The sequence below is a fragment of the Pleurodeles waltl genome, chromosome 6 (assembly GCF_031143425.1).
Source record: "Pleurodeles waltl isolate 20211129_DDA chromosome 6, aPleWal1.hap1.20221129, whole genome shotgun sequence".
In the NCBI taxonomy this organism is placed as follows: domain Eukaryota; kingdom Metazoa; phylum Chordata; class Amphibia; order Caudata; family Salamandridae; genus Pleurodeles; species Pleurodeles waltl.
In genome coordinates, this window is record NC_090445.1 from 1,600,472,907 (window position 1) to 1,600,496,549 (window position 23,643).

The following is a 23,643-nucleotide window of genomic DNA, read 5'->3' on the forward strand; positions in this document are numbered from 1 at the left end:
ATGCCATGGCAATAAGTTTATTTTTTTTCTACCCACAACATTGGCAATGTTACGGTGCGTCAGCACCCGTCGCGCTTTTTACTTCCTGTAATTCAGGCAGTGAAAAGCGCAACGGTGCTGGGCCCCTGCACTGCCTATGCCAACTGCATGGGCAGTGCAGGGGCCGCCATGGGGCCTCCGGTACCCCATCTCCTCCATGCTGGCGGACACAGGAGTTGTAATCCCCAGGGAGCGCTGCCCTGGTAGATTAAGACCGCCGTCACCGCCAGGCCGTCGTCCGGCGAAAAAGTGGCAGGGCAGGTGGTCGGACCGTGGCGCTTTCCCAACGGTCATAATGTGGCTGTCGGACCGCTGCATTTGTGGTGGTTTGACCTCCACCACGAGTCTGGCGGTCCTAGGACTGCCAGACTCAAAATGAGGGCCTCAGTCTTTTTGCCAGAAATGTATTTATAAATTTATAGTACTAGACTACTCTGCTATGAACGCCAGTGTTGTTTGTTGAGTCGCCATACTTTTCAGTAAAATTAAACAAAGCTTTCACTTTCTCATTGCCATCAGCTCCCAATATGAACTGCTCCTTACAGACAATAGATTCAAACACTTCACTTCTGCACACACAGTATCTCATTTAGAACCAGGTGTATGAAGCCATTTACTGGTTGTAAAGTCTTCCATTCTTTAAATCACAGGGTTTGGGACTGCTAATAGGGTTCCACAAATGCATTAAACCAATTTAGTGATTCAGTAAATGGTTACTGAATTGTAAAATGGGCTTCGAAATGCATTAGAAATCACAATTTGAAAAGATGTGTTTAGGGCATCCATTTCAAAGTCCGATTCACAATTATGCATATAAATACAGGGAGTGCAGAATTATTAGGCAAATGAGTATTTTGACCACATCATCCTCTTTATGCATGTTGTCTTACTCCAAGCTGTATAGGCTCGAAAGCCTACTACCAATTAAGCATATTAGGTGATGTGCATCTCTGTAATGAGAAGGGGTGTGGTCTAATGACATCAACACCCTATATCAGGTGTGCATAATTATTAGGCAACTTCCTTTCCTTTGGCAAAATGGGTCAAAAGAAGGACTTGACAGGCTCAGAAAAGTCAAAAATAGTGAGATATCTTGCAGAGGGATGCAGCACTCTTACAATTGCAAAGCTTCTGAAGCGTGATCATCGAACAATCAAGCGTTGCATTCAAAATAGTCAACAGGGTCGCAAGAAGCGTGTGGAAAAACCAAGGCGCAAAATAACTGCCCATGAACTGAGAAAAGTCAAGCGTGCAGCTGCCATGATGCCACTTGCCACCAGTTTGGCCATATTTCAGAGCTGCAACATCACTGGAGTGCCCAAAAGCACAAGGTGTGCAATACTCAGAGACATGGCCAAGGTAAGAAAGGCTGAAAGACGACCACCACTGAACAAGACACACAAGCTGAAACGTCAAGACTGGGCCAAGAAATATCTCAAGACTGATTTTTCTAAGGTTTTATGGACTGATGAAATGAGAGTGAGTCTTGATGGGCCAGATGGATGGGCCCGTGGCTGGATTGGTAAAGGGCAGAGAGCTCCAGTCCGACTCAGACGCCAGCAAGGTGGAGGTGGAGTACTGGTTTGGGCTGGTATCATCAAAGATGACCTTGTGGGGCCTTTTCGGGTTGAGGATGGAGTCAAGCTCAACTCCCAGTCCTACTGCCAGTTCCTGGAAGACACCTTCTTCAAGCAGTGGTACAGGAAGAAGTCTGCATCCTTCAAGAAAAACATGATTTTCATGCAGGACAATGCTCCATCACACGCGTCCAAGAACTCCACAGCGTGGCTGGCAAGAAAGGGTATAAAAGAAGGAAATCTAATGACATGGCCTCCTTGTTCACCTGATCTGAACCCCATTGAGAACCTGTGGTCCATCATCAAATGTGAGATTTACAAGGAGGGAAAACAGTACACCTCTCTGAACAGTGTCTGGGAGGCTGTGGTTGCTGCTGCACGCAATGTTGATGGTGAACAGATCAAAACACTGACAGAATCCATTGATGGCAGGCTTTTGAGTGTCCTTGCAAAGAAAGGTGGCTATATTGGTCACTGATTTGTTTTTGTTTTGTTTTTGAATGTCAGAAATGTATATTTGTGAATGTTGAGATGTTATATTGGTTTCACTGGTAATAATAAATAATTGAAATAGGTATATATTTGTTTTTTGTTAAGTTGCCTAATAATTATGCACAGTAATAGTCACCTGCACACACAGATATCCCCCTAACATAGCTAAAACTAAAAACAAACTAAAAACTACTTCCAAAAATATTCAGCTTTGATATTAATGAGTTTTTTGGGTTCATTGAGAACATGGTTGTTGTTCAATAATAAAATTAATCCTCAAAAATACAACTTGCCTAATAATTTTGCACTCCCTGTAGTTTACGACTCCAGTTTGGGTTGATAGGTTACTGAATTTCCAAAAGAGGTGGTAACCCATTCACAAAGGAAAAGAGGTTGTAATGGGACCTTTTCCCCATTGTGAATGAAATAAAGGTTGTATGGGAGTGTGCAGCAGTCAAGGTGACCTATTTTATTTAAGGAAAACGGCTACATTAAAAAAAATATACTATATTTAAATGAGATCACGGACATGGTGGTCTGCTGACCTCACAAAGTCACCATCGCTGTCATCGCATTTCTGATCCACCTCCTTTATATTAATGAGGTAGGTTGGATTGCAACCCACTCCAAATAGTGCTTTTGCAAACTGACCATACTTTACAGGTCGATTTACAAATCTGACTCCAGTTGAAAAATGTTGGTGCACAATCTGCAATTGTTTTTTCCACATGACAAGTTAGTTCATCTGGCCCTTAGAGTGTGGGACATGCACAAATTCCACTTTGAACTGGTGGATGCCCTAAATCATCACATTTGGGGTTCCTTCACCTAATGTAGAGATAAGGAGTTGCTTGTTTCTGATGACAAAGCCACTGCTGGCTCTTCCCAGGATCTCACCGGCCCCTTTGGGAGCGCTGAGCTCATGGCCGTTACCTTTTTCCACCTTTCTTTGGAATCACGGAGAGGCACTAATCTTAACGTTTTTATTTTCCTTTTCAGCACACAATCATGTAGCCTCCGAAGGATCTAGCCGATCTTCCCTACTCCCCGACATTTTAAGGTACTGCTGGGCGCTCCGTCATTTCCAGAACATCCCCAGCCATGACAACTGCAGTTAGTGTCTTTGCCTAGTTTTGCGCAATAAGTGTTGGACAGACAAAAACTGCATTTTGTTTGTGGAAAATAAAAGAAAAACGATAATTAAAAAAAGGGAAAGGAAATGGATGGAACCATCTAAAGGAAAAGCTTGTTATTCTGGGACTATCAAATTGATGAGATGCATACTGAAAATAAGAAAATTGAGAACTATATGTAGTTGCCATAATATATGAATGTATTAAGCTGCAGTGCTTTCCATGCAGTATGAAGACCCTATGAACACAGATATAAAGCTTTTTAAATGTAAGGTGAATGAGTGGTCGGTGATCTGAATGATTATGAGGCATGTAAGAATGAGTAGTATGTGTGGTTTTTTTAAGAGATATGCATATAAAGTTATTTTTGCTCATTTCATGAATTGTAGAAATGTATTGTTTACTACCCAAATGTTAATGTTCTAATGATGTATTGAATAAATAAACGATTTGAACTAAGACAGAGTTCTCCTGAGATTTGGACACATATGTATAGCTTGTGAAGATGGTTTGCTACCAATATATTGAAAGGTTATACGGGGTATATTTCTTGTATTAGACATTGTTCCAAGACCCGGAAACCATATCCTCGCAGGTGGTCCCTTTATTCCTGCTACTATATTCAAACTAATGCACATTTTAAAATAATTTGTATGTATAATTGTAGGAATTCAGACATGTTTTCTAGTGTATGTCCTGAGGAGGCCTGAAAGATTTAGGCCGATATGCATCAACCTTTGTTAAAGGAGTTTGCAATATGCTTCATGGCAAATGTCTGGATTATTCACCATAACAATAATCAAGGGGAAAAAAATATTTATAGCCTTCTCTTCTTGCATGAACTACCACAAGGTACAAAACCGAAACTTGAATGATGTGTTTAACCCTTAAGGATTGAACACGAGGGCTGTTTATTACTACCTACACCTTAAACTGGTCTGTATCATTGTAATCTATGAATGTTTTTCTTGTCTTAAATATTATTCACTTTTGAAAAAATCACGTGAACCATGACTATATATTCTTTTGTGGCTATGACAAAAGAAGATGCTGTTGTTATATTTACTTCACTTACAAAGGTCTGTACTATGACGTTAATAATGAGTATGATACAAGCATATTTGTTGCTACCCAATAGTGACAAAGGAATTACCGTAGCCTCAAATTACCAGTAGCCTTAATACATCCCTTTAGTTAAAAATACTAGCTTAGCCATAGAAAGCCAATTGCTGGTGGGCTATAAGCCACACGGCAACTGGCAAAGCAGCTTCATGAGGCCGTCATTTTTAGGCTTCTGATGCTGTCTTTCCTGTTTGCAAACACTGTGAAAGGATCTGTGGACCACGCTGCCCCTCCCCCACAGTTGCTCAAAAGAAGGAAAGATAGTTAACAGCCACAACAACTTTTCTTTATAATAATAATTCTCTCCAACTGTTCATGATCAGCAGCAAAGACTTTATGAGACTGTGGCTTGTGAGCTGCCCCCATCTTGAGGTCTTCAGTCATCTTAACATGGGCTTGGTCATGAGTTGATTTGAAAGATCCAATAAGCATTGGCAATGCCAAGAGTTCTGGCGTATGAATGAAAGGGCTGCTTGTGTCACGGACGGGTTTGTACTCTGTCACTAGTCTTTGAAATCATACATCCAATCGCCCATCCACCAACTCATTCTTGCATCCATCTTCTGTCCCAATCGCAATAAAACACACAAAATGCAATAACATTTAGAATGGCATACATTCCTTCTGGCTGCCCTCCTTCCATCTGAGCTGCTGCCAGAAATACAAGATTATCTAGTTATTTAGGACACTTGTACAGCTTTACAATGTCATGTGTTTGCCCCTGAAACTTCAAGCTTAAGCAGAAGGATAAATAAACAAAATGATAACAGCTGTGTGGAGGGCAAGCACTTTTCTGTGGAAGCACACAACTTCTGCTCAATGGAGGCATGTATCCCTGGACCCCAACATGTGGGCGGAGTCAAAACCCCTCTGTAGCTTCTTGCTACCAAGGTCAAGTACAAGTCTTGCCCTGCCTTCATAAGCAACCTGGTATGCTATGCACCCCTGTGGAACTCCACAAGACCACCTCAGACACAGAAAGAATGTTTATTCTCTTTTTGCTCGAGTTCAATATGGTCACAAAACATTAGGTAACCAGCACAAAAAAAGGTGGAGTTTCAGGAGCTATTCACCAACCATTTACAAAAAAAATACTGAAGATTAGAAGATCATTTATTTAAATGGGGTATGTTTTGTGGACCAGAGGCTCATACTGGCAGAGAAATTTCGAGGGAGATATTTGAAAGTAAATTCTTTACACTTTGTTTCTGATGGCCACAAGTTAGTCACAATAGTTTTAGGGTCCTCTTGATTTTAAAGAGGCACAGAAAAATTAAGTAGCATTTTCGGACGTAACTTCTAATGTAGAGCACAACCACTGTGATGCCTGCGGCGTCAGTCGCTGTGATAGGCATATCCTGTTTGCCAGTAATCCTTCCAAGCACGGTTACTGCCAGAGTTTTCGATGGGAATATTCTATGGTCCTAGCAAGCATATTGGTTGCCATAGTAGTAATGGTTGGTTTGAATGGCATGTATTGCGGGACGGTTTTTCTGAGAAGTACCACCCGCTACACAGCAGTTCTTGCAGGCATAGTCTTTTGCACAGTAATTCAGACATTGCACCGAAAATGGCAGCCCTGTCTGCAAGGATTCTGATGGCTCTATATTTTGGCAAAGAAACTGGAATAGAAAGCTGCCCAGAGTAACTGCCAGAGGTTAGCATAAATTCACTCATTTGCATCACATTTTGCTTTTCTAAATAACAGAATTGCAAGCTATGCAGGTAAAATACCTTTCACTTGCATAGCCTCTGGCAAGGATTCCCGGCCAAGCACCAGAGCAGGGCGCGAGGTGATGGGGCGGAAGGTAGCCATGGGTGCAGTGATAAGTGGGCACTCCGCAGCAGCGAGCCCGCTGGCATTGGGCGTGAGATCCAGGCTTCTGCGGCGAGCGTTCACGCTATGACGTCACGGTGGGGCGTGACTATCAAACACTGGGACAAGGCAGTGCATCGCCTGACAAATGACCTTATCGTGGGGGAACGCAAGGTTCTGACACTATCTCAACGCCGCGCCGCCAGTAATCGTGTTTAGCAAGGCCCCCGCCTTGGGTGTTGTACACTACAGTCAGATCCAGGGCCTGCTCGCTGCGCCTCGTGGGGAAAGGAAACAACGTGTCACTGAGACAGACGACAGATACAAGGGGCAGAGAAAGAGAGACTGATTGAAGGTGACGGCCAGGGGACAAGAATGACGCCAGAGAGAAAGAGTGGAGTCAAGGGATGACAAATTATGGCAGAAAGTGAACGAATAAACGCAAGCATTAGCAAATCCAAAGAGTGTGGCAGAAATGTGTCATAAATGTAACCACGGGCATTCAAAAATGCTGTTTACACGTGTTGCATGCACACACCACATGCACAACAAACACTAAACATTACACAGAGGCTGGCATACATATCACAAAGGGTGCAGATTTACCATATTGTTAATCATCGCCAAGTTTATAGGAGCACTCTCCATCAGGACACCCAGCAGAAATACCAAATACTTAACTTACAACCAATAAAGCCCAAATGCGCTTTTAACTATTAGATATTACGACACCCACCAACAAATGTAGCATATCACCAATTGCGTGACCTACAACCATATACGACAGGATATGTCCCCTTTCTAAAGGGTGAGCAAGTGATTTGGTACAGAGAGGGCCACCTAAGAGTAGTGAGTAAAGTTACTGACTACGCAAAATATACTTACGCAGACCAACTGGCACCGTGAACGGGCCAGATAGTACCATGAATGTCAATTCACTAAAACTCAGGGGGAGCGGAAGTGACATCATAAATCCTTTGGCCAGTGTGACATTATTGATGACTATGGACACTGATAACAAGTTTAACCTCTTGTTCCACTGTTACCATCCCCCCAGCAAGAGCCTTGTGCTGTCGAGGTGTTATGGGGAAGGGCGTGTTGTAAAAACTACAGGAAGAAAACAGGACCGTACGCCACGTTCACTCCATGGGTGACACGCATGTGCCATCAAGGGACACTGCTCTCGATGTGAATTTTCTTGACATTTTCATTCTAGCCTTTTATAGTTACAAATCAGGATTAAGGTAAATACCATTGTACTCAGCAGCGACATACGTTTTATCTTTCACTACCAATAGACCTCGTCCGTACAATGTGTAGATGCCTGGAGACAAAAATGGCTCAACATAAACTCGTACATGGGTGTTTCCGCTGCACACAAGTTACTCCACGAAAAGCCTACCTGGGAGAAGAAAAGCAAACCTAGAACTTAAGGATGGGGAAAAAATGATGGAAAAAAAGGGGGCTGGGGAAGTGGAACTCGACCGCCATAAAATGACTCCAATCTTAAAATTCCAGTTTCAAACATATGTTTCCAGGTAGCTGAAACACATGTCGTCAGACTGCACCATAATATGTTCTACTCATGTAGGGGGGCATCGCTAGGATGTTATACTGCTTTCATTAGGGTTGTTTCTGCTGCTGAAGGAAAGATAGTTCATAACTAGCACGTCTAGTGCAATCAATAGCTTATACCTGAATTTTGGCAGGGTAGTTCACAGCCAATGTCAATAAATGTGGTTTTCTAAAGGTAGGGGGCCCTGGGGAGGGTGTGAAAACGGCAGTCTAAAGAGCGCGAGATATACACTCAGCAGTGGTGACCTTCCTGTGAGCCGGCAAGCTGCTGAGGAGACGTAAGAGGGCTCCCCTCACACCTGTGGGCAAGAACCAGATAAAGCACAGTAGCAGCGAGATAAGCGGGCCGTTAAGGCCCGAGATACCGGATAGAGGTAAATAAACAGACGAGGTTCAGCAGTGCTCCTTCGAGAGCACGCAGCGCCCTCTGACGCCCCATTTCTTAGTGGGAGACAGCTCTGTGGAGGGGTAGGGAGAGAGGGTTGGTAATGTGGAGAGGCCAGGCAGCGCCCTCTGAGACGCCATTTCTTAGTGGGAGACAGCTCGGTGGAGGGGTAGGGAGAGAGGGTTGGTAATGTGGAGAGGCCAGGCAGCGCCCTCTGAGACGCCATTTCTCAGAGGGAGACAGCTCGGTGGAGGGGTAGGGGGAGAGGGATGGTAATGTGGAGAGACCAGCAGCGGCAGGCGCTAGAAGCAGGCGTCCAGCAGTCAGGGAGAGGACTGCCTGCTCAGCAAACACCGCGCCTGCTGAAGGACAGCTCCCCTGACTCACCCAGCAGGGTAAATACGCGGCACCCCGCATACCTGAGAAAAGCCACCTTTCCTGTCTGAATGACAGGGGGTTGGGGAGGGGCCGTGGGTGTCTGCTGGACCAAACTGGCACCGCCTGTTCTCAATGGTTCGCTGAAAATTAAACTCGTGGTCACGTCTTTTTCCGAGTGTCACGCTTAACGCGGTTTCCCACACAGCTGCTGGGTTTTAGTACCGTATAATATTTATTCACTTGGTATCTGGGAAACTACAGTTTACTCCAGTGAAATCATAAAATGGGTGCATAGTGCTCACGTCACTTGAGTTTTAACGCAGCAGTTTAGAGGATTTAAGGGGGATGTTTTAACTTCGGGAGTTACTACATTGTAGCGTTGGACAACTACTGGGCCTCGTGGCACTTTGCGCGGACATCGGTCTGTTCTGATCCATTCAGCAGGAGAACTTTGTTACTAAAAGGCTTTGGTGGAGGTGGGTGGCTTGGAGGGTGCCTCCAACCTTCACAGGTGTTCCATGAAAGGGTGGCGCGAGACGTGTGTGCAGCGGGGTGTCTCTTTGGAGTGGTTTGCAGTGGGGGCTCGGGTCTTGAGGCCCTCCCCTCTCCTGCGCCATCTACATCACTGATGTTGCACAGGGTGCCGCTGTGGATGGCTGGGCCACCCTGGCAGACTTGTGCAGGATTCTGAAACTGGGCTTGTGGGGGCAGTCGTGGCTTGAGTCACACTGACATACGTGTTCCGCTCGGAGCAGACAGTGCAGCAGATCAGCCCAAGGTGTCATGTGCTTGATATTTTCACACACCCCAAAGCACTTGGGCCCGTATTTATACTTTAGCGCCTCATTTGCGACACTTTTTGACGCAAAACGGCGCAAACTTACAAAACAATTGTATTTTGCGCCTCTTTTGCGTCAAATAATGACGCAAATGCGGCGCTGAAAAAGTATAAATATGGGCCTTGATGTGCAGCGTTCATGAGTTCGGAAGGATAGTGCAGTTAATGAGCGAGGCCTCTAGAGACGGGGTAAACAACTTCTAGATCAGGAGCTGTTGCCCTTGCCCACGCTGGAAACCACAGCTAATGATAGAGAGGAAGGGAAATCTGTGGGAAAAAAAGTGAGATTGACAAGAGGTACCAAAAGTTTCACACAAGGATAACACTTCTGCTCAAGGATGGAGAGGAGAGGGCTTTACTGAGACCTAGGGAAGCAATCTGGAGTCACCTGAAAAGTTCATGAAATTACTGCAAAAAAAACTGTTTTATGGAAGTCCCACTTTTAGGGCATCACATCAGCCTCTTATCAGATATTCAGTTTCATATTTAATAACGTGCTGCCTTTATGATTTACATTCACTCATTTCTGGTCATGAAGACATAAAAAGTTCCCCATACTTTTGGGAAAGCTGAACAATGTATTGATATTAGGCTAATACAGTTATGGCAAGTTATACGAGAAATAAGTGTGTGAATGCTCTCTACTGTCCACATCAAAGATATACTTTGATGAACTATAATCCTAAAGTGACAAACACTCTCTATTTGAAAGATTTTCCTCTTCTTTTACAAACCTTTTTATTTTTTTATTTTGAGATTATGATGACAGAGGTGCATCTTGATGCATAAAAGTAAGGAGGCAATACAGGGTAACAATCACATTTTGGGCAGGATTATATGTTATTGTGATAATTCGTGTTGGGGGCCAAAAGTATATATCTGTCTATGGGACCTCCTAGCTAGCCACACTCCCTCACAACATGGGGAAATGGCACTAACTGGCTATGTTGATGCCTTAGTGCACAGTCTATCGATGCAAGACTAGTGTCTAGCGTTTGTAAAACAACATTCATTTTATTACACAATAACACACTTTGGTGTATCTGTCATTTCACTTGAGACAAATTAAAACATATGTTTTGCGCTGCTAATGAAATAATATGGCATTTAAAATATATTTTCCTAATATTTTCTCATAACCAGGGCTACTGGAATTATACAATTCTACTTATGGATTTGCTGCATTTGCCTCCTAATCTATCATCACACCAAAATGTTTCTAGTTCAAACAGATTGGGGGTGTGCAGGGAGCTCCGCTCCGCTGGCGGAGCTAGCAGAGTTTTTGGACTTACTCCTCGCTCCAAGCCGAGCAAGTCCAAAAACTCCTCTAGCCCCGCCAGCGGAGCGCAGCGGAGTGGAGCTTTCCTGGTGTGCGCTGCAGCGCAGACAGTCTGTGCTTGCACTGGGCAGCCCATAACTGGGCTGTGGCACGCACCAGAGCACAGAGGTAGGCAGGACCTCCGGGAAGACCCAGGTAAGTCCTTGTCGCTTACCCTCTTTTTAGTGGTTTGTGCACACTGGTGCACAAACAAGGACTGAAACAGCAGCTTTTGCTGCTTAGGGCTCTGACCTGATTTCAGGGCTATGGGCAGTGAAAGCTGCTGTTTCAGACACCGTGTGCACTAGCCTGTCCCGTGTGCAGTGCACACGGGACAGGCCGGTACACAAGAGGCCTGTAATTACAGCTTTCACTGCCAAGGCCCTCTCCAGAATGCCCCCGATCTTGGAAGCGCCAAGCAGGGCCAGGCAGGCCTGGCCCTGCTTAGTGCTTCTGAGATAGGGTACATTCAGTAGTCAGTGGGTCATGGAACTCCACCTCCGCGGAATTCCACTGAGGTTCTTTTCAACTCTGCGGAGTCGGAATCCATCAACACCGTACAGGCCTAAAACAGATTGAAAATTGCTAAACATTATGTGACATGTTCATCTGCAGTGGAAGGCCATTTTAAAAGGTTAACTGGTCTTGTGTCAGTTGCCTATTTCTGTATTAGTTGTTAAAGTGGTACTAATGTGGTGAGATCTTTGCTTAGGCAGTATTACTATGTGTAAAAGTGACAAAATAATGAAGTAATACTATCAGACAGTGTGCCACGAAATGCTGCATAGTTAGTTTTTCCTTGCCTGGATGATTTAGTCAACCCTGCCACATAATTTTGTTCTCCGGTGCTGTATAATTCAAGTGGCCCTGCTCCTAACGCTACTGCATAAAGAATGCAAATCTACCACTTGCAACAGCTTGAAAAAATTAAGTTAATACTACTCCAGTTTGCACAACACTAGCAACTTTATGAGCAAATATTTACTTACAAAGTGTAAAACAAGGGGCTGAAGGCAGCACCCCAGGGTGCGAAAGGTCAGTCTGTATCACCTGCATCCTCGGTGTGTTTAACACGGTCAGCTTAGGGCATTAAGGCGACACTTGCCAGCCTGCCACTGCAAACATAGCAACCCCCTCAAATAAACAACTCGAAATATCCCTCAAACAGAGCAATATACTCAGGGGGATAGTTTTTATGTCACCTTGACGCGGGTTGTCAGTGTAATATTTGAATAAACTGTTCTGAACTATTCTAGGTCATTACAGGTGAAAGTGTGTTCTTTTCCCTTTAAACCAAGACAGTAATGAAAGAATGACACAGCGCAACTTGCAAATAGGCCAGAAACGGTGTACACATCAACACGAATCTTTGCCAGCCTGCACATTAACATGTTTCATAAGAACTTTAACAGAATGGATAAAACATTTGCGTTATGCTTCAGAATACTATTGTCAGAACAATACTTTAAGCATGCCATGTAAAGTGCAAAGCATGCCACTGCACCGTCCTTGTTCCTTGAAAGGGGACTGGCAGCAATCCAGGCACAAAGAAGAACCTTCTGTACACACAAAAACACACAAGCCAAATGATTCTGAAATTCAAATTCATTTTGCAATTCCAAGTTTAATAGGTATGAGAAGTGGAGATGAATGACCTGCTAGTTCTATGGGGCGAAGGCTCAGAGGCCTGTTTGCCTTTTGGGAATCAATGGGCCTGTATCTAGCATTTCAGAGGCGGGCCCCCTCCTATGAGCTCTTAAAGGCAGACGGATCCGTAGGGAAAAATGCAATATCCCTCCTTCAGTGCCACTGCAGAGGACGCCCAAGCCTACACCATACTTTGAAATGATACCACATAGCACATCACATAAGCGTCACCACTGAAAGTGCAGCTAAGAAAACACAATGACATCATAGCAAAGTGGTTTATCAGCTTTAGGGATGTCATGCATGCTTCATTCACAACACAGAAATGGAATTGTGTACGTCAAGAACATGAATGCACTCGTCGTCTGACCACTGAATCCTAACCGCTCCTTGCAAAAACAGGAGACAAAGGGCGGGAAACAGTCAAGAATGTGGCTTAAGGTAAAAAACACACAGGTGGAGCTTGCTGCAAATACTGCATTTGAATAAATATACTGCCAGGATTATTGTTATATATACCAAAGCATTTTTTTCTTTTCTATTTGTCAAACAGAATAGGTTTGCTATTGACAGCATGATATATCACATTTTCCACTACTCAGTGCAGTGGCATAACACAAAATGATGGCACCCCTCTTTAGAATGTGGCTAGGGGTCCCTGAGACTCTTGTATTTTGCAGCTATTCATAGGCCTTTGGCTGTCTGGGGGCCTTTGAAGGAAGAGCTCTCCCCACCCCCCACCATGGAGGTTTTCTGGCATCTACATTTCGTCCTTGGCTCAATGAAGAAAATGAGCCATACGACTTGTGTTAAATTTGTTTAAAAAAATGTGAACATATCCAAAGTTTTCTTAGAAGCCTACCATAGGCCATATGATGGGGGTTACCACATATCAAGGGTGTGTAGTCTTACTTCTAGCTTGTGCATCCTTTTCCCACCATCATCCACTTCTTATCTCTTTATCTACCTCTTGCGGGTTCTTTTTCATCCCTGCTTTCTCCGTTGTCACTGTTTTCCTTTCTCTTCCTTCCTTTTCTGATTTCCTCTCTCTTACTCTGAGTCAAAATCTGATGATGGAAAATAAGCCTGGTCTCCAAAAATCGGTTTTCCGGCACAAATTAAGCACTATGCATGACTGGCACAATGATACTCATTCTATAGTGTACGACCACAAAAATCTCCATAAAAACCCCAATGGCAGAGGAGCATTTTACTCTGTGTTTCAAAGTACAACACTTCTAGGACACTACTGTCATGAAATCCAATGAGAGAGGAAAGTATTCCATTTATGACTGTCCACAGGCAGAACTAAATAGATATTATTTTTTTAAACCACGAAGTAAGTATTGAAGCAATGATAGCAACTCATCGCAGCGCTTGCCAGCAAATCTAGCCTGCCTTCATGCGTTTGGATGGTGGAAGTCGTCACCTAAACACCTACGTTTGCGGTTCACTATTTCACATTTTACATGCCACAATTTATATGCAATGAGTTTTTTTTTTAATTAGGAAAGACAAAGCTCTCATCATACAGTATTTACATGCAAACCTCACAAGACAACAAAAGACAACCCTACAAAGCAGTTTGGTGGATCACGTGACAAGCTAGTTCCACAAGATACACAGTGAACCTGCAGGGTCAGTGGTGCTTTGCTGGTGGTAAGAGAGTTTTTTTTATTGTTAGAAGTCAGCCATTTTTGAAGGGCCGCATAACTTCCTCAAGCTGCACCCACAAAGGTCCTTGTAAACACCCTTTCTAATGATCAGTGACAATAAAAAAACACACCACACGCCAATCCATTCAGGACTCAAATGCAACATATCATCCCAAGCGAATGTAAAGAGTAAAATATGAAGCAATGCATCGCATGCATACATAGGCTAGAAGAGCGACACAGGCGAGATACGTAAACAGCACGGGATCCCAAATAAATATGCATAATAAATGGCGAAAATAAATAAGGTTAGACAAACTGCTGGACTATATCCAATGTCTGCGTAAGCCGCAAGGCCTTCTGGGAGTGAGAAGGATCACACGGAAGACAGGGCTGAAGGTATGCAGTGCAGGACGGCCTTTTATGCAGGTCACAAATACTGACAACACAGACATCCGAGTACATTAATCTCAACTCTCAGCACACCACCAGAAGTACATACACCCCACACACAGGTTACCCGGGGGTAACTTCATACTACTCACTGAATCCAAAAGGGAACTATAAGCAGCGATGAGCAGGTGCCTACTTCACCCTCTTACAAATATATAACATACTCTCGCAGTAACAAATTATTTTATAATATAGAATCCCACAAATCGCCCGTGGAAAATGTATTCCATCACCCCTGGGGTAAATAACTTATTTCTCTCTGCGGTAAAGCACTATGTTTACTTATGTGCATGGCTCTCCTCCCCCAATGTAGTGCATGCATCCGTCCTATTTCACCAGAGGTAAATACATTTCGAAATATCTACAAGCATATGTCCCATTCATCCAGTGCCGCAGCCCTCACACTTCCTGCTAGAAGCTGATGGCCATTGGCCATATTCCCTCATGATAGTATCACTCACACCCAGAGTTTGTGCCCGGTTGTGCCAAAGGAATATTTTCCATATTCCCAAAACAGTACTGGTCATCTATTTTGAAGGATAAATGCAGATACTCTAGACGCGCGCCCTCGTGAGTCCCAGTTTCCTTCCGCTGACGAGTTAGTTATCCATTTGAGTGATGTGCCCTCCCGTCGCGGCTAAGCAGCCCGTATCCCACAACCATGCCTCTGAGGGGTCATAAACCGGAGGTGGATACCTTATCTTCCTGGGGTACCTATACCGCCTTGCCCACCTCCAGAGCGATGCCCGGGGTCCCCTGCTCACCTGTCCGAGCCGCGGCGTCCAGCAGGCTGAGCCCGCAGAGGAGCAACAGCCATGCTCCCAGGGCTGCCCTGGGGGGCTCCATGCTCCGGGGCTTAGGGCTGAGGGTTGAGCATGGCTCAGGAACGGCTGCAATCTCCGTCGCGCGCTGCAGGCTCAGGCTGAGCTCAGCTGGGCAGCAATCTGACAGAGCGCGCTCCCGAGACCAGGGGCGGGGCGGAGTGCGCGAGCAAGGAGACCAAGGCAGAGCTAGAATGCAAAAATTAGAATCAGAGGGTGTGACTAAGGGGGCGGGGCCAGGCAGGCCAGAGGTGGAGCACCATGCGTAAGGCGGGAGTGGGCGGAGTCAGAGTATGTAGAACAAGAGAAGGTGGAGCAAGAGTTTGCTGTAGGCGGATCTTCGTGTACCTTGTCTAGAAGCTGGACACGGGAGGGTTGGCGCTAGTACGGCAGAAGGGGAGGCGGAGCTGACTTAAAAGTAAGGGGGTAGGCAGCCCCAAAGGAGAAGGCTTCCACCTTGTAGAAGGCCGCCTTTGGGCGCATGCTCCACCGGTCGTGGCCCGGTGCGCCTGATGTCATTCTGCAATCTAGCGGGACAGGTCATTCTTGTCTGCAGACTGAGGACGGAGTACTAAAAAACTCACCTGCATCTGTCGGGTCTCAGGGCCCAACTTTCCCGCGGTTTACCTGAGCTTTGCCGGGTTTGTTTCGTGTTAAATGGTGATCCGTGACCAAGGTGTTTATCGTGACTGCGCTGTGCGTTTTTTTATTATTTATTTAGTACTGCTATGCATTTAGCGTCTAGGATTTGGCTATTTAGATTGTGTTTGTTATTACTTGCGGTTTATGTGCCACATATTCTTCCCTTTTTTAATAGCATCGCATTCGATAGAGTATGGCTTTCCTGCTGGCTTCGATCGATGGGATTCGGTATGATGTAATTTGTTGCCTGCAGTGCTTATTTTGTAAAACAATAAGTGCATGGGCTCCCAGTCGTCGAAGTGCATTAAAACAAATATGGGGACTATGATGCTGACTGCAGTGAGTTAGGGTCAGTGAGCGTGAGGTCGGTGTCAAAGTTGTGACTGAAAAAAACAAAATATTTTGTAAGTTTTGTGTTTGGGTCTTTTACCTTCAGGTAGCTGCATATAATATTGGGCGCTAGCGGTGCAATAATCCCACGCAAAGACATAATTAAGGGATAAAAGGCTTCTTTAATAGAACAGGTCTGGTAACCATAAAACAACCTTGGCACAAAGTCTGACAAAACTAATCGTCCTCACTAATACGTAGAACTCCACCTAACCCCACGCCAACCCTCTAATAAAATCCAGTGCTCTTTCCCAGATCAACCTTGTCCAAAATCAAGTTCCTCAGTGCTCTAGTGTCCCCTTCCTTTTGTTCCCCTTGCACCTCCATCCCTTTGGTCCTTCTCAATATCCTTGCCCTCTCCTTTTGGTGTTTCCGTACCCCTTCCCAACGAATGAAATGTCTCTCATCTCCGCCTATACCAGACCACTCTACCACTGCGATGACAAAACTAATAAAAGCACCGACATGCACTATTAAAACTCAGTGATCTAATGCAGACTTACCACAAAAAAAACTGGGGAAAAAAACCTGACTATAACACTATCCCAAAAAGAACAAACAAGAGATCCATAAATAATTAATTTCTAGGAAACCCACCCATAAAACCACATCAATTGGGGGAGGGTGGGTGGGGCTGAATAATACCACACCCTGGCTCTTTGGGGTGTGACAGTAGCCAAAAGAGGCCACCCACACCCCACCCTCACTATGTAAACCCTCACCATGGCCCCTCTTTACCCACACTTCAACCAATCCCAAAACCGAACGTGGTGGTTTGCTCCACCGATGCTTGATACGCCAGCAAGGAGACCTGGCAAGCCCTCGCTTCCCCCAAGCCCCAGTAACACGCATCTTAAATGAAACATAAATAAAGTTAATTGGAAAATGCAATCTAGTACATTATGAAACCCCTATTAGTTAATGCACTGCAGAGGTCTGTGTCTGTTACCAAAGAGCCACAGAGTTAAATGTGGTTGGTGCAGTGTAGAATAATGACTTGATCATTTTTAGTGCTAAGAAGTCCCATCCTGTGACAGAAAGCAGTGTGAATACGTAAGTCATTATTTTAAACTTTCATTACACACAGTATGACTGCTACAAAATGTGCGAAAAAGTCTACGATAAAATGGTGCCTCCAAAATGTAGATGCTAGTAATGTGCAGACTGTACTTAGTACAATTTTGTTTTATATAGCTGTCCCTTAAAAGCACACGCTCAGGTGGTAACTCCCTTGCACTAACACTCAAAAAGAATAAATATTTGCCATCACAAAGCTTAAAGTGATTGCATCAGCTGAAGCCTGTACTCCTCCCAAGCACCCTTTCAGGGCTTTAAGTGGGCCAGATCCTGCCAGTGCTTAGTACCGGCAGTTCTAAGAAGCAGATGCTGTGACGGGTCCCTATCGGGCTCTCCATTATTGCCCTCACCCATAGGGTGATTTTTTTAAAAACTCAGCAACAGTATCACCCTTCACTGCCTTTGATGTAACTGCGAAGAGACTCATTACAGTTCTTTCACAGTTACATCATTTCAGAACTGAAGAATTTAAATATTTTATACAAAGAAGCCATTTTTGTTGCTTATTGTTTATGCAACTAATAACCATTTATAAACCCAATAGTCCTGGCTTGTTGTAGGTGTATGTTACTTGTATTATATATCTGATTGCAACAACAGAAAGAAGCAGCAAAATATCAGTCGGGCGGTACATTATGCTAAGCAAAGGGTTTTAGTTTAGGTGTTTTAAAGCCACACCCTTAATTACTTCAGCCACACCCATCTGAGAGATCTCTCAGTTTTTTCATCTCATTTTAAGCCCTGCACCCTTTACATTTGCAGATTAACCAGCTGTGCACTTTTGCAATTCTTTCAGGGAAGCAGGCACTCTGGTAAGAAGGCTTGCTTTTTGTTTAGATGTCTGCCCACCTTCGGTTTCACAGCATAGGAGACTCTCTGAATGACACTATAGCTGAAGCATTTAAGCTATTGTAATGTATCGGAATTGACCGTCCCAGTTGTCTTTTCACAAAAAGTAAGGGAACAGCTCTTCATAAATGAAAAAAAATGGGCACATCGTGCCCCGCTGATACTGCCGATTTTGACCTCTGCTGGGCCCAAAGTTTTGCTCAGAAGCTGACGGCTGGGCGCTACAAATATTGGGGTGCCAAATACCCAGCCTATGTAGTCTTTGTTCCATCTCATGCTTCTTTAATCCAGAATCAGAGAATAGAGGTGGGTGAGCCAACAGATTTACATGGAGAACCGAGCCAAGAGTCTGGCTTGGATCGTAGAGCCCAAGCACTAGCAGAGATCTGAAAATGTTTGCTATGCCAATCACTGAGCAAACATTCCAAAAAATATGATAAATATACTTCAGATTTCGAGAAAGTGCATTTCCTTAGCACGTGAATCTTGGAGATTAATAAATGACATTAGACCAGTGCACCGAGAAGTACTTATTAAAAGTGATAGTTTTTAAATGTGAACCATTGGTGTACTAAGGCAAATCAATTGTCATGTAAACACTGTACGTGACCCAGATTATTTTAGAACAAAATAACAATCCATTAAAAAGGATTTTGTACAACTAGTATTCTGAGATTACAGCTGAAAGAGCTTTCATACGTGATAATGAAGAAAAAAGTGTTCTGGTGAAATACAATATTGTCTATTATAATATGAGTTAAGCATGGATGTTTTTTGGTTTCACTTTTTACAAAGCAACCAGTAAATGGGTATGTATTGGTCTTTCATTTTGTTAAGGTTTTATTTTTACCTCTTTGTGCATTTTTCTGCAGTTTTTATCTATTGAGAATTCAACCTGAATTTAATGGAGAGCTTTACATGAGCTTTAGTCACATTACACAAGGTCACAGTCATTGTTTATAGACAGGGAGCTATTAAGTTATTTGCCCAGAAACACAAGATTTAGTGCCTTCGCAGAGATTCTCGAACCTTGTCATCAGATCTGGCCATTATGCCACATCCACGGCAGCGGGAGGCAGACAGTCAGAAGCTACATGAAAACAAGGCTCATTATGGGTTTGAGGTTCCAACAGGACCTTGAGTTGAGCCAGGCTTCAGGCTTGAGCCTGGCTCAAGCTTTTAGTGGCTCGCACACTTCTATCAGAGATTACCTGCTTCTCAGTCTTGCTGGTTCTTTCTTATCCCTGCTTTCTCCCTTTGTCACAGTTTTTTTCTGTGTTTCTCTTCCTCCACTTTTTCCCACTTTTGTGATTTTTTTTTCTCTCTCTTGCTCCAGGTGAAGGGCTAATAAGGAAAAGAAAAGTGACAGTGCTACACGTGGATAGACCGCATCCACTGACTATGTTCCTTCTACCCTGCCAAGAAGATGGGCCCCAATAAAATGTACTGAATTTCACCCAGTGTAGATTTCAGACACAGGGGCACTTTCAGCAGCACATGCATGTTGTCTTCTTTCCTTCCGAGCATCAAAGTGCAGGTGGGGAGGGTCTTTCTGTTTTTTAAATTACTGCTGGCCCAAGACAAGGGTCGAAGTTAAGGGGCCATCAGGCCCCCTTTTGTTCAGTTATCCTGGCTGGGAGCTAACTGCAGCCTCACACCTAAATGCATTGGAGGGAGGAACAAAGGCACATAGCTTATCAACTTACAGGTACTTAAGAGAGTCATGCTTTTGATTTTGTTCTGACCCTGTATATAAGAGATACGCGTGCACTGTAAGAATGTCAAATGTGTTCTTCTCTCCCAGTTGTTACACAAATAACATTTTAAATACTACTAGTTTGTTTGTTTTCTTTTATATCACTACTCATCCCAATGCAGGGTGTCGAAGTGCTTTACATCGTACATTAACATTGTACATTGACAATAAATCATATGTGTGTTAAACAATGTACAGGATATGTTACATAGACAGTGAGGGTTATAAGGTGCAGGACGCACATGCCCTTCATAGCTCACTGCGTTATATTAGAAGGATTACGATTTATGAACTGTAAGTGACAAAAGGATCTTTGTGTTAAAAGCAGTAACCCACTTACACAGCTACATAAAGTAAAAATCTGTCACCTGCATTTTACATTATTTGCTTTGCAGGAGACACATTAACCCTCTATGCTACTTTGATTCAAAACTGTGGCTAGCAAAACACAGATCTGTCCAGGATAACTCCAGAGTTATCTTACCAGTATTATTCCTTGAGATTTACTGGGCACAACAAGATCTCTGCAGCAGGTGCCACAACCCCATAAGATATTTTAAAATGCAGACTTTTTAACCAATTAAGCAGAACAGATTTACTGCCACGTTTGTCGGTGAATGCTTGGAATGCCTTAGCTGTCAAGTCTTCTTTAAACACATTTGTAATTTTTCGGTATTTGCAGTGTGCCAATGTGTGATATTTCCATAACACGTTGAAATACTTTTTATAACCAGCAGAAAAGTGGTGTAACACTGATCTGGACAGCATGGAAGACCCATTGCATATTTTCAAGTGCATGCATTTTTGTGTGTATAGTGAAAAAAGCAAAGCTAGCAGTTCCAAAATACAGTGTCAAAATGCTATGGAATTAACTGATCACATGTGCCGTGGAAGGAATTGAAAGATTATTTTAAGAATTACATCATTTTTGTGGGTCAAGAGGGATATAGTTCTTCAAGACAGAAGGCAAGGTTCCTAGAGTGGCCTAAAGGGTAAAAACATCCCAAGGAGAGTACCAAAAAACAGGGGGTATTGTCCAATGGCATGAGCACACTGAGACAATAGGTGATTTGAATCAGTATATTTCCACTAACTGTATGTTGTCATTGACAGACCTAAGGGTACTAATGATTTTGTTTTGTGTCTAAAGTAATGAGGAATAAATCTCAATTTATGGGTACATCATGATGAAATAATAAATGATCAAGTATTTTTCCATTGTGATAACAGTATGCAAGAGTGTTAGTGCGTGAAGATCAGTAGTTAATGGGTAAAATAATAAGTGCTGGTGCCCGAAGCTGTGCCCAGAAGGCCGCTCCCGACGCTATAAAATGTCAGTGTGCTCGGAATACCAAATCTGTGTATTCTTAAAACTACCTCAATGTCTTTAACCAACTACCAGACAGTGTCCTCCTCTTTACCTCACTCCTGAATCTTCCTGCCTTTTCCATTCCACCTTTCTCTTTCTCCATCTTTCAAATCTCTGTGTTTTTCTCTCACTTGCTTACGTCAAAGTCTGATGAGGAAAAGTAAGTGCCGGACCCCAAAAACGAGTGCCAGAGGACCCATCAAGTAACCAGTAGCTCAAATTATGCACTGGCAAAAACCAGTGATTTGCAGAAAGACACTATTGTTCTAATTTGCAGAATGAAACTGCCAGGTTAATGTGCTTGACTTGTGGAGCAGAGTTCAGGGGAGAGAAATAAGATTATGAAATGTGCTATGCAGACAAGAAAAAAATGTTTTGTAAGTATAGTTTCATTGACAATTTAAAAAAAGGTCCCTGTCAAAGGGTAAAAGTGAAATAAGTGTAGCATGGTGTGCCTTGTTTGGGCCATCTATGTCGGGTCATCTCCCTCTACACTGCCTTGCCTCCTGTGCATCTGTGGGTCCTCCAGGAAATTACATCTGCCCTGAATCCTCCTCCTGCCTTGGCAGTGTTGGTGTTCTCCTTCTGTTCAGTGATTCCCCTGATTGTGATCCATCAGGAACGCTGAGGCTTCCTTGCAGCAATGTCCATTTTACTCCTTGAGCTCTCCAGTTGGTCAGCATTTCCGGTTGACAATGCATATCATCTGCTTTCTATGTTTATATCCCTAGCTTCCATGTTGTGCCTTCTCTCCTGCCCCCCTTGTTTCGATCTCCTCTGTTTTCATCTTCCCTGTTTCTTAATCCCTTTCCCTTTTTCCTCTTGCAGGGTGTGGCACGAGGTTCAAAACGGGTACATATACCATGCAGGACAAAGAAATCAGTCCTGCCCAGTTGCATCACACATACTTGGAGTAAAATTCTTCCCATCCCAGGGTGATGTCGGGTATCAAAGTAGGCATGTTCTCAATCGCATACATCAACTTCTCCTCGTGGGCTTACACTATTTCAATTTCATACCCCAAAATATGTAACAACCAAGTAGTTGTGTGCATTGGAAGTTGCTACTGTGTGAGGAAGTGGCAGGAAGAAGCGATCAAGTGGTATATCTAAAACACTTTTAAAGTCTCCTCCCAGTAACCAGGGCATGCCCTCCCTCCCCAGCGAGATAGTGTATCTGATAAGTGCTGCAAGAAAGATGTCAGTGTTAGGGGCATAAATGCTGCCAATGATGACATGTCTACTGTCCTGTCGGCCTTTCACAAACACGTATCTATCCTCTGGGCCCGTCATCACTTCCTCAGTTGCAAATGGGACCCCCGCTCGTATCCAGATGAGGGCCCCTTGAGCATAGGAGGAATAGTTAGTGGAGTATATCTCTCCACACCGTTTTCGCCAGTCTATCAATTTCCGATGTTGTCAGGTGGGACACCTGCAACAGCGCTATCTGTATTGCGTGTCTTCGAAGATATGAGTAAATGGACTATCGTCTACTAGGCGTATGAATGCCTCACACATTCCAGTATTTTAGTGGGAGCCATGTGGGATTGTCCTCATGACTCATGACCCTGGGTCCCTCTTTCCCCCCCCCCCCCCCATCGACACCATCAACCCGAACACCGGAAGCCCAGCCATTCTGACCACACTAAATCAAATGACTCTGGCATATACATAAATCAAGTGGCAGAAACAGTGAATGCTTAAGGTATAACATACAAACAACCACAGGTTGAATACCATGAGAGCAGTACACATTAACCAGTGTCCGCCCAAAGCTCCAGCAATACTTACTTTAAAGGGGGAGTCAGTGTCAATACAGCGAGAAGCCAGTATAGACTGGCCTTGTATGTCAGAAAAGATTATAAGAAGAAGAAAGAGAGACACCACCCCTATTGAACCCGGGGAATCTTACGGTTGCAGCTTAGCCTGCCTATTATATACAATCCCAAATGTTGACTTGATTCAGCGTTCTAAAGTATATTGTCCACCGTCTGCAGTGTGACATCTGGTGGGTGCAGGGAGTCATTTCCACAGGGCCATGATGCAACGGAGCTTTCTTCATCCGATGTCCGTATCTTCTCTGCCTTTGGGCTCAAGCAATGAGGTGTGGTCGTTAGCGCAGCAGCTTCTTTTAGTGCCTGCTGTCTCTCAGCTATTATTTGTTCAAGATCTGGAGCAGGTCTTATAGGGTCGCTTGTTTTCTTGCGGGGTTCCCTACGCGTGCATTGTTCTTTTGGGGCGTCAGCTTTCTGACCCTCCAGACCCAAGGCTTCCCACCATTCCCATGTATCATCAGGGGAGTCAAAAAAAAA

The 23,643-nt window shown here is 44.0% G+C and overlaps 1 protein-coding gene across 1 annotated transcript in view; it reads right to left on the reverse strand.

Moving 5' to 3' along the window:
* NPDC1 (neural proliferation, differentiation and control 1) overlaps window positions 1–15,399 on the reverse strand; it is a 378,691-nt gene extending 363,292 nt beyond the window's left edge. The window contains exon 1 of the mRNA XM_069241454.1: window positions 15,193–15,399. Coding sequence (XP_069097555.1) covers window positions 15,193–15,274 — 82 coding nt within the window. The 5' untranslated portion in view covers window positions 15,275–15,399. The remainder of the gene's footprint in view (window positions 1–15,192) is intronic.
* Between the last annotated feature and the right edge of the window lie 8,244 nt (window positions 15,400–23,643).